The sequence below is a fragment of the Tachyglossus aculeatus genome, chromosome 13, assembly GCF_015852505.1.
Source record: "Tachyglossus aculeatus isolate mTacAcu1 chromosome 13, mTacAcu1.pri, whole genome shotgun sequence".
Classification (NCBI taxonomy): Eukaryota; Metazoa; Chordata; class Mammalia; order Monotremata; family Tachyglossidae; genus Tachyglossus; species Tachyglossus aculeatus.
In genome coordinates, this window is record NC_052078.1 from 19,059,130 (window position 1) to 19,069,835 (window position 10,706).

General features: G+C 50.5%; 1 protein-coding gene across 1 annotated transcript in view; it reads right to left on the reverse strand.

Moving 5' to 3' along the window:
- GAD2 (glutamate decarboxylase 2) overlaps positions 1–6,260 on the reverse strand; it is a 53,495-nt gene extending 47,235 nt beyond the window's left edge. The window contains exons 1-4 of the mRNA XM_038755848.1: positions 4,932–6,260; positions 2,719–2,778; positions 2,460–2,609; positions 1,006–1,239 (exon numbers count right to left, since the gene is read on the reverse strand). Coding sequence (XP_038611776.1) covers positions 1,006–1,239; positions 2,460–2,609; positions 2,719–2,778; positions 4,932–5,007 — 520 coding nt within the window. The 5' untranslated portion in view covers positions 5,008–6,260. The remainder of the gene's footprint in view (positions 1–1,005; positions 1,240–2,459; positions 2,610–2,718; positions 2,779–4,931) is intronic.
- Positions 6,261–10,706: the final 4,446 nt, after the last annotated feature.

Below are 10,706 nucleotides of genomic sequence, written 5' to 3' on the forward strand. Positions count from 1 at the left end.
AAATGCAGATAATAGTTTACCCTCATTTGGCAAAATATTTTTACAAACAGGGTGTAAAAAACATGGATTCCTCTCAAAAATGTAAACGGAATGGTTTGTGGGGCATTTGTTTAACAGCGCCATTTAGCATACTTATCACTTTCTCACGGTTGTTCTGTGGCACTGGAAAGCCTTGGATCATGGTGAATGGAGCAGGATGAGGGTGATTTGAGGGCAATCAGGACCAGTGACATGCTCACTTCCTAAAGATGGGAGTCGAGGCTTAGAATATACCTATTAAACGTGATTGTGGCCAAAAACGTTAATAATATGGGTGGAAAACCAAGAAAAAGAACATTATTCTGCCATCCAAGACTCTTTTCTTTCCCAAATAGGACAGCAGACTCCTTCCTTCTGACGGACAGGTCTAATTGCTATGCTTCCGGTAGCCATAATTTTATTTTCCTCCTTGAAGAGGAAAAGCTGGGATTTGAATATAACGACCCAGGCATTAGATATAATGCCAAAGCTCCAGCTTTCTGGTCCAGTGAGCAGAGGGAGGGGAGTTCGCTATGGTTTATGGCCTTTCCCGTTTGGAGAAAATCAAAATTCTCCAGTTGTCTTTGTGTTTGGGTTCGGGCTTAAACATTCCTTCCGAGAAGGACTGATTCTGGGCCAGCCACGTCTCTGCCTGGCACGATGCGTGTAGGATAAAATCTGGCAAGTGGCACTCATCGAAAGTAGCCACAGAATTAGTGAAAATACAATTACACGTTTCCCGTGCACACAGAATCGCAGCTCCATTTCTCCGACAGCCTGAATTTGAAGCTGGGTTGGCAAGCATGAAGAGAGAAATTATTATTTTCAAAAACAGCATCTAAGAGGCTTTTTTAAATTGTGATTTTTCTGTCAGCTTCTAAAAATATCAGTAACTAGGTAAAATTATTCCATCATTTTTCTTCAATAAACCCCTATTTTTAAAGAGGAAAAAAAGCTAGTGAATATATTCGTATAGCTGGCGAGTACCTGTTTTAATTGCATATTTTAGAGTTGTTCTGCAGTTCAACAAAATGTCCTCCAACGACTGCGGTTGATCTGCTAATTCCCAATTATATTCTTGAAGCAGCTCGTTTGGGTAATGGAAATCAATCACCTTGGTGGATCTATCGAAACTTTTCACCACGTACTGAAGCAAAATGTCCATAACATCTTGCAGAAACGACAAAGTAGCCATTTCTCCGTCACACGCTGGCAAGAGATCTGAAAACGAAAGAAGTATGAAATCAAAAATGCAGTTTGGTAGCGGAATATCCCTTGCGGACGTCGTTTGGGAAACGTTTTGAGTCCACCTCCGTCCCGAGGCTTACTAGGGTCCGACCGGGTCACCTCCCTCTGGGTATCTCTGGCCACAAAAGTCCTGGGAAACCCCGAAATTGTGTTTAAATGAGGCCATTTCTGTCCTAGGAAGATGATGATGATGGCATTTGTTAAGCGCTTACTCTGTGCAAAGCACTGTTCTAAGCACTGGGGGAGGATGCTATAATGGAAAACGATTTCGAAGACCTCCTTTTCTCGGCCTTCTCCCAGGCGGCCAGGCTTCGCTTTGAGTCGTTTCCCGATTTTTTGTTTTGTTTTTTGGGTTTTGTTTTTTTTTGTTGTTGTTTTTAGGTGTCGATTGCGGCCCGCCCCTCCTCCCCCCATCCAATCAATCAATCGTATTTATTGAGCGCTTACTGTGTGCCGAGCACTGTACTAAGCGCTTGGGAAGTACAAGCTGGAAACATACAGAGACAGTCCCTACCCAACAGTGGGCTAACAGTCTAGAAGGGGGAGACAGAGAACAAAACCAAACATACTAACAAAATAAAATAAATAGAATAGATAGGTACAAGTATAAATAGAGTAACAAATATGTACAAACACATATACATATATACAGGTGCTGTGGGGAAGGGAAGGAGGTAAGATCTCTCTCTCTCTCTCTCCCTCTCTCCCCCCACCCCGGGCTCGGATGGTGGGGCGTGGGGAGTTGCAGGGCCTCGGGCGGCTAAGGAATCGGGGGATAGAGAAGCAGCGTGGCCCAGTGGAAAGACGGGCTTGGGAGTCAGAGGCCGTGGGTTCTAATCCTGCCTCCTCCACTTGTCAGCTGTGTGACCTTGGGCAGGCCACTTAACTTCTCTGTGCCTCAGTTCCCTCCTCTGTAAAATGGGGCTGAAGCCTGTGAGCCCCACGTGGGACAACCTGATTCCATCGTATCCACCCCAGCGCTTAGAACTGTGGCTGGCACGGAGTAAGCGCTGAACAGATACCGTCATTCTCCTGAGACCCGAGGTGGAACAGAGGGGGGCTCTTTCTCTCAATCAATCGTATTTATTGAGCGCTTACTGTGTGCAGAGCACTGTACTGAGCGCTTGGGAAGTACAAGTTGGCAACATATAGAGACAGTCCCCCTCCTTCGGGACCGTCCCTGAGGACTTTACCTGTGCAGTGGAGACAGGAGTAATTGATGTCCGGCTTGGGGCAGGCACAGGGCTTCTGAGAGCAGGAACAGGAGGTCTTACGGTCGGCGGGGCCCGGGGGCATCCTCGGGCCTGGATCCATTGGCTTCTCCGCATCCCCGTACAGCAAGGCTGCGGGGGCATCAGAGTGCGGGTCAAGGCGCTGCGGATTTACTACGTGACCCCCAGGGTCACCCCTTTCCCCCCCGCACCCTCTCCCGCGTGGGTTCAGGACACTCACCGCACAGCTTGTTTCCGATCCCACCCGTGAACTTCTGGGCCACCTGACACCACGCTCGAGCTGGAGTGAGAACGAGAGAGACAAAGGGACGGAAAGAGTTGGGGAGACAATAAAGACGGACCCCCCCACACACACGGAGAGAGAGCAACCTACCGTCCCGATATGTCGCCGACTTCATTCATTCATTCAATCGTATTTATTGAGCGCTGTGTGCAGAGCACTGTACTACTAATAATACTAATAATGATGGCATTTATTGTCTCCCCCTTTTCGACTGTGAGCCCACTGTTGGGTAGGGACTGTCTCTATATGTTGCCAACTTGTGCTTCCCAAGCGCTTAGTACAGTGCTCTGCACACAGTAGTCGCTCAATAAATACGATTGATGATGATGATGATGATTAAGCACTTACTATGTGCAAAGCCCTGTTCTAAGCGCTGGGGAGGTTACAAGGCGATCAGGCTGTCCCACAGGGGGCTCACAGTTTTAATCCCCATTTTCCAGATGAGGGAACTGAGGCACAGAGAAGTGACTTGCCCAAAGTCCCACAGCTGACAATCGGCGGAGCTGGGATTTGAACCCATGAACTCTGACTCCAAAGCCCGGGCTCTTTCCACTGAGCCACGCTGCTTCTCTTGGGACGTACAAGTTGGCAACATAGAGACTTGTACTTCCCAAGCGCTTAGTACAATGCTCTGCACACATTCATTCATTCAATTGTATTTATTGAGCGCTTACTGTGTGCAGAGCACTGTACTAAGCGCTTGGGAAGTACAAGTTGGCAACATATAGAGACGGTCCCTACCCAACAGTGGGCTCACGGTCTAGAAGGGGGAGACAGACAACAAAACAAAACATATTAACAACACAGTAAGCGCCCAATAAATACGACTGAATGACAGGGACAGGGATACGGAGAGATGGAGGGGTCCGGAGGACGGAGAGACAAAGGAAAAGAGAGACAGGGACACCGAGATGGACAGAGACAGAGGGGGGCAACGACTCAAGCGGAAACGTGGGACCAAGGAAGACAGAGGTCAGATAAACGGGGGTCAGACGGGTAGAGGTCAGACAGAGGTCAAACAGGTTTTTGTTTGGAGTCTCTGTCTCCCCCTTTTAGACTGTGAGCCCACTGTTGGGTAGGAACTGTCTCTATATGCTGCCAATTTGTACTTCCCAAGCGCTTAGTACAGTGCTCTGCACATAGTAAGCGCTCGATAAATACGATTGATTGATTGATTGATTGATTGGAGGGACGGGCGGAGAACCTGAGGCTGGGAAAAGCTGGGGAAGGGGCTTTCCCTTTCGCTGACCTTGGCTTCCGCGGCCAGTCCTCGACCCCCGGAGTTGGGGTGTGGGGGGACGTGGTGGGCGGGAAGACCTTAAGCGCTTGGTACAGTGCTCTGCACACAGTGAGCATGACTGAATGGATGATCCCCTATCTATTTTATTTTGTTAGTATCAATCAATCGTATTTATTGAGCGCTTACTATGTGCAGAGCACTGTACTAAGCGCTTGGGAAGTACAAATTGGCATCACATAGAGACAGTCCCTACCCAACAGTGGGCTCACAGTCTAAAAGTATGTTTGTTTTTGTTCCCCCTTTTAGACTGTGAGCCCACTGTTGGGTAGGGACTGTCTCTATATGTTGCCAAGCGCTTAGTACAGTGCTCTGCACGCAGTAAGCGCTCAATAAATACGATTGATGATGATGATGATGATCCCCTTTCTCGGGACATTGGCAGAGAAGCAGCGTGGCTCCGTGGAAAAGAGCCCGGGCTTTGGAGTCAGAGGTCGTGGGTTCCACTCCCGGCTCCGCCACTTGTCAGCTGTGTGACTCGGGGCAAGTCACTTCACCTCTCCGGGCCTCAGTTCCCCCATCTGTAAAATGGGGGTGAAGACTGTGAGCCCCCCGAGGGACAACCTGATTACCTTGTATCTACCCCAGTGCTTAGAACAGTGCTTGGCACATAGTAAGCGCTTAACAAATACCAATATTATTATTACTGGCACTTCCCGGGAGGCATCCTGGTCCTCCTCTGCGCTTCACCTTCAGGGGATGCCCCCCATCACGGGGGTCGAAGGTCGGTGGCGTGGCCCTTCCCCGGCTCCTTTCCTTCGTTCCCTCTTCCTTGGGTCCGGGGGGAAGAGAGGACTGGCCCGAGGATGCCCACCGGGCCCCGCCACCCGGTGCCCCCCTTTGTCCCCCCTACCTGGGCCCGGGGCTCCAGGGTCGCCGGAGCCGTCCTCGGACCCGAAGGACCAGAAGCCGGAGCCCGGGGTGGCCATCACGCAGTGCGGGAGAGAAGGACGGTCCACGGGCGAGCAGTCCTGGAGGGGCCGGGTGGCACCCGGGAGCGTGGGGAGTGGGGACACGCTGGCGCCTAGAAAGGGAGCACCGTCCTCATCTCCATCCGGCTGACACTTTCCCAGACAGGGATCCAGGGATGGAGACTGCTCGCGGGAAGATTGACTCTGTGTGTGTGTGTGATTTTGTGTGTGTGTGTGTGTGTGTGCTAGTGTCTAAGCGCATGAGAGACAGAGAGACTTTTGTGTGTGCTAGTGTCTGCACGCATGAGAGACAGAGAGAGAAAGGGACAGCTAGGGGAGGGCTGAGGACGAGAGGGAAGGTGGGAGGGAGATCAATCTTGACACCACACGGGACAGATAGGGACGTGCCCGAGAGGGGGTGAGTCGGGTGAGAGGGAGCACGTGGGGATGTGGCGTGAAAGGTGACTGTGTGTGTGAGCGTGTGTGTATGAGAGAGAGAGAGAGAGAGCGTGAAAGAAGGAAAATGTGGGTAAAAGACAGGGAGTGGGTTTGGGTCGTAGATGTGAATTACGCTTAGAGTGAGTGCTTTTCTGTCAAAGAAACAGATCGGGTATGTGTATGTGAAATGAATGGTGTATGTTTGTGAGAGTGGATGTGTGGTTGCGAGCGTGAACTAAACGCGCGTGTGTGTGTCTGCGCGCATGAGAGACAGAGAGAAAGGGACAGTTAGGGGAGGGCTGAGGACGAGAGGGAAGGTGGCAGGGAGATCAATCTTGACAGCACACGGGACTGACTAGGGACGTGCTGGAGAGGGGGTGAGTCGGGTGAGAGGGAGTACGTGGGGATGTGGCGTGAAAGGTGATTGCATGTGTGTGTATGAGAGAGAGCGTGAAAGAAGGAAAATGTGGGTAAAAGACAGGGAGTGGGTTTGGGTCAAAGATGTGAAAGACGCTTAGAGTGAGTGCTTTTCTGTCAAAGAAACAGATCGGGTATGTGTATGTGAAATGAATGGTGTATGTTTGTGAGAGTGGATGTGTGGTTGCGAGCGTGAACTAAACGGGTGTGTGTGCATGTGCGCTAGTGTCTGCGCGCATGAGAGATAGAGAGAAAGGGACAGTTAGGGGAGGGCTGAGGACGAGAGGGAAGGTGGGAGGGACATCAATCTTGACACCACACGGGACAGACTAGGGACGTGCCCGAGAGGGGGTGAGTCGGGTGAGAGGGAGTACGTGGGGATGTGGCGTGAAAGGTGATTGTGTGTGTGTGTGTGTGTGTGTGTGTATGAGAGAGAGCGTGAAAGAAGGAAAATGTGGGTAAAAGACAGGGAGTAGGTTTGGGTCAAAGATGTGAAATACGCTTAGAGTGAGTGCTTTTCTGTAAAAGAAACAGATCCGCTATATGTACGTGAAATAAATGGTGTATGTTTGTGAGAGTGGATGTGTGGTTGCGAGCGTGAACTAAACGGGTGTGTGTGCATGTGCGCTAGTGTCTGCGCGCATGAGAGACAGACAGAAAGGGACAGTTAGGGGAGGACTGAGGACGAGAGGGAAGGTGGGAGGGACATCAATCTTGACACCACACGGGACAGACTAGGGACGTGCTGGAGAGGGGGTGAGTCGGGTGAGAGGGAGTACGTGGGGATGTGGCGTGAAAGGTGATTGCATGTGTGTGTATGAGAGAGAGAGAGTGTGAAAGAAGGAAAATGTGGGTAAAAGACAGGGAGTGGGTTTGGGTCAAAGATGTGAAAGACGCTTAGAGTGAGTGCTTTTCTGTAAAAGAAACGGATCGGCTATGTGTATGTGAAATGAATGGTGTATGTTTGTGAGAGTGGATGTGTGGTTGCGAGCGTGAACTAAACGCGCGCGCGTGTGTGTGTGTTTGTGTGTGTGTGTGTGTGTGTGTCCCCGGAACGCGGTCTGCCCAGGGCTCTGACCCCCAGCCCGGCCCGACGGGGAAAACAGCCTGTGTTGACACTGATGACCGTTATTTCTAGTTATTTATTTCTTCCGCTTTGAAACCTGGTTTCTGTTATCTGGGGACAGCAGGAGGCGGGCAGGGGGGCTCGTGGCACCGCGAGGACCCTCTCCCTTCGGTCTGGCAGCGGGGACAGAGGTAGAGAGGATGGAGATGGGGGGATGGAGACAGAGAGGATAGAGACAGAGACAATGGAGACAGAGCGGATAGAGACAGAGAGGATGGAGACAGAGAGGATAGAGATGGGAATGGAGATAGATGATAGAGACAGAGGATGGAAACAGAGAGGATGGAGACGGGGGGATGGAGACAGACAGGATAGAGATAGGGGATGGAGACAGATGATAGAGACGGGGGATGGAGACAGATAATAATAATAATGGCATTTATTAAGCTCTTACTATGTTCAAAGCACTGTTCTAAGCGCTGAGGAGGTCACAAGCTGATCAGGTTGTCCCACGGGGGGCTCACAGTCTTCATCCCGATTTTACAGATGAGGGAACTGAGGCCCAGAGAAGTGGAGTGACTTGCCCAAAGTCACACAGCTGGCAATTGGCAGAGTCGGGGTTTGAACCCATGGCCTCTGACTCCAAAGCCCGGGCTCTTTCCACTGAGCCACGCTGACAGATGACAGAGACAGAGAGGATGGAGACAGAGAGGATAGAGACAGGATAGAGACAGAGAGGATGGAGATGAAGAAGATGGAGACAGAGAGGTTAGAGACGGGGGGATGGAGCCGGGGGATGGAGACAGAGAGGTTGGTGACAGAGAGGATGGAGACGGGGGGATGGAGACAGAGAGGATGGAGGCAGAGAGGATAGAGGCAGAGAAGCAGCGTGGCTCATTGGAAAGAGCCCGGGTTTTGGAGTCAGAGGTCATGGGTTCAAATCCCGGCTCCGCCAGTTGTCCGCTGTGTGACTTTGGGCAAGTCATTTAACTTCTCTGGGCCTCAGTTACCTCATCTGTAAAGTGAGGATTAAGACCGTGAGCCCCAAGTGGGACTTGATCACCTTGTATCCTCCCCAGCGCTTAGAACAGTTGCTTTGCACATAGTAAGCGCTTAACAAATGCCATCATTATTATTATTATAGAGACAGGATGGAGACAGCGGGACGCGTGGAGGGGTGGGAGGGGGAGGATGGACTTATTCCAACCCCTCTGCCCATCCGCCAAGCTAGCTCTCTTTCTCCCTTCAAGGTCCTGCTGAGAGCTCACCTCCTCCAAGAGGCCTTCCCAGACTGAGCCCCTTCCTTCCTCTCCCCCTCGTCCCCCTCTCCAACCCCCCCATCTTACCTCCGTCCCTTCCCCACAGCACCTGTATATATGTATATATGTTTGTACATATTTATTAGTCTATTTATTTATTTATTTTACGTGTACATATCTATTCTATTTCTATTTATTTTATTTTGTTAGTATGTTTGGTTTTGTTCTCTGTCTCCCCCTTTTAGACTGTGAGCCCACTGTTGGGTAGGGACTGTCTCTATATGTTGCCAATTTATACTTCCCAAGCGCTTAGTACAGTGCTTTGCACATAGTAAGCGCTCAATAAATACGATTGATTGATTGATTGATTGATTGGTCCAAGCAACAGGGAAGTCTCCGGATCCCGCAAACCGGGCCTTGTCCCCTGGTCCCCTCGCAGGAGGCAGAGAAAGAGACACTTCCAGCTTGGCCCTCCCTGAGCTTGACTTGAGGCCGGCACTGGGTGCGAACAAGGCGTCTGCCTTGTCCCCTTCCCCCGACCACCCCTCACGTCGCTAATAATAATGATGGCATTTATTAAGCGCTTACTCTGTGCAAAGCACTGTTCTAAGCGCTGGGGAGGTTACAAGGTGATCAGGTTGTCCCATGGGGGGCTCACAGTCTCAATCCCCATTTTACAGGTGAGGTAACTGAGGCCCCGAGAAGTGAAGTGACTTGCCCAAAGTCACACAGCTGACAATTGGCGGAGCCGGGGTTTGAACCCGTGACCTCTGACTCCAAAGCCCGTGCTCTTCCGGGACGGATGGACTGACAATCGTCGTGTCGGAAGGCCGAACTAGCTCGCTCCCCTCTTCTTCTTCCTCCCTCCTTCCCTCCCCTCCAGGTCAGCCCCGGCCGCCCCCTCCCTGAGTGACCAAGGGAATCCCAGGCCTCGGATGACCCGGCCTTCGGCTGGCTAAAGCCCCCTTTTAGACTGTGAGCCCACTGTGGGGAAGGGACTGTCTCTATACGTTGCCAGCTTGTACTTCCTAAGCGCTTAGTACAGTGCTCTGCACACAGTAAGCGCTCAATAAATAAGATTGATGATGATAAAGCGAGAGCATCCATCGCTAGCGACAAGGCCCCACCCAACACCATTTACCGGCCACAGAAATTGCGGATTTTCCGAGAAGCCGAGAATCTTCTTTCGATTCTCTTCCCTTTTCTCTCATTTGCCAACTTGTACTTCTCGCCAACTTGTACTTCCCAAGCGCTTAGTACAGTGCTCTGCACACAGTAAGCGCTCAATAAATACGATTGATGATGACGATGCTGATTTAAAAGGGGAATTGCTTGCAAAGGCATCCTATTTCTATACATTCAAAAGGCACATCGCCTATATACCCGTCACTTAAACACACGCAAGCATCCTATAGTTGCCGGCCATTCGCTTTCTATAAACACGTTATACATTCATTCATTCATTCAATCGTATTTATTGAGCGCTTACTGTGTGCAGAGCACTGTACTAAGCGTTATACACATTCTACAAGTCCACGTTCTCAGTGGAAAGAGCCCGGGCTTTGGAGTCAGAGTTCATGGGTTCGAATCCCAGCTCTGCCAATTGTCAGCTGTGTGACTTTGGGCAAGTCACTTAACTTCTCTGGGCCTCAGTTACCTCATCTATAAAATGGGGATTAAGACTGTGAGCCCCCCGTGGGACAACCTGATCTCCTTGTAACCTCCCCAGTGCTTAGAACAGTGCTTTGCACATAGTAAGCGCTTAATAAATGCCATTATCATCATCTTCCCCAGGTACAGTTACATCGAGAAGCAGCATGGCTTCGTGGAAAGAGCCCGGGCTTCGGTTCTAATCCCGCCTCTGCCACTTTGCTGTGTGACCTTGGGCAAGTCACTTAACTTCTCTGTGCCTGAGTTACTTCATCTGTAAAATGGGGATTGAGACTGTGAGCCCCACGTGGGACAACCTGATTACCCTGTGTCTCTACCCCAGAGATTAGAACAGAGCTTGGCACGTAGTAAGCGCTTGAAAAATACCATTATTATTATTATTATCCAGTCCGTGCGTGCAAATAGTTTACAGCAAGTCTCCAGCGAGTCGATCGGTCACACCGTATTTTCCTGAAGCGATGCGCACCCGTTCCCCGGCAGGCCCGCCGTGTCTAGTCTACAGCCCAGGTCCCTCGCACCGGTATCAATCAATCAATCAATCAATCAATCGTATTTATTGAGCGCTTACTGTGTGCAGAGCACTGTACTAAGCGCTTGGGAAGTCCAAGTTGGCAACACATAGAGCCAGTCCCTACCCAACAGCGGGCTCACAGTCTAGAAGGGGGAGACAGAGAACAAAACCAAGCATATTAACAAAATAAAATAAATAGAATAGATATGTACAAGATAAATGGAGTAATAAATATGTACAAACATATATACATATATACAGGTGCTGTGGGGAAGGGAAGGAGGTAAGATGGGGGGATGGAGGTAAGATGGGGGGATGGAGGGGGGAGAGGAAGGAAGGGGCTCAGTCTGGGAAG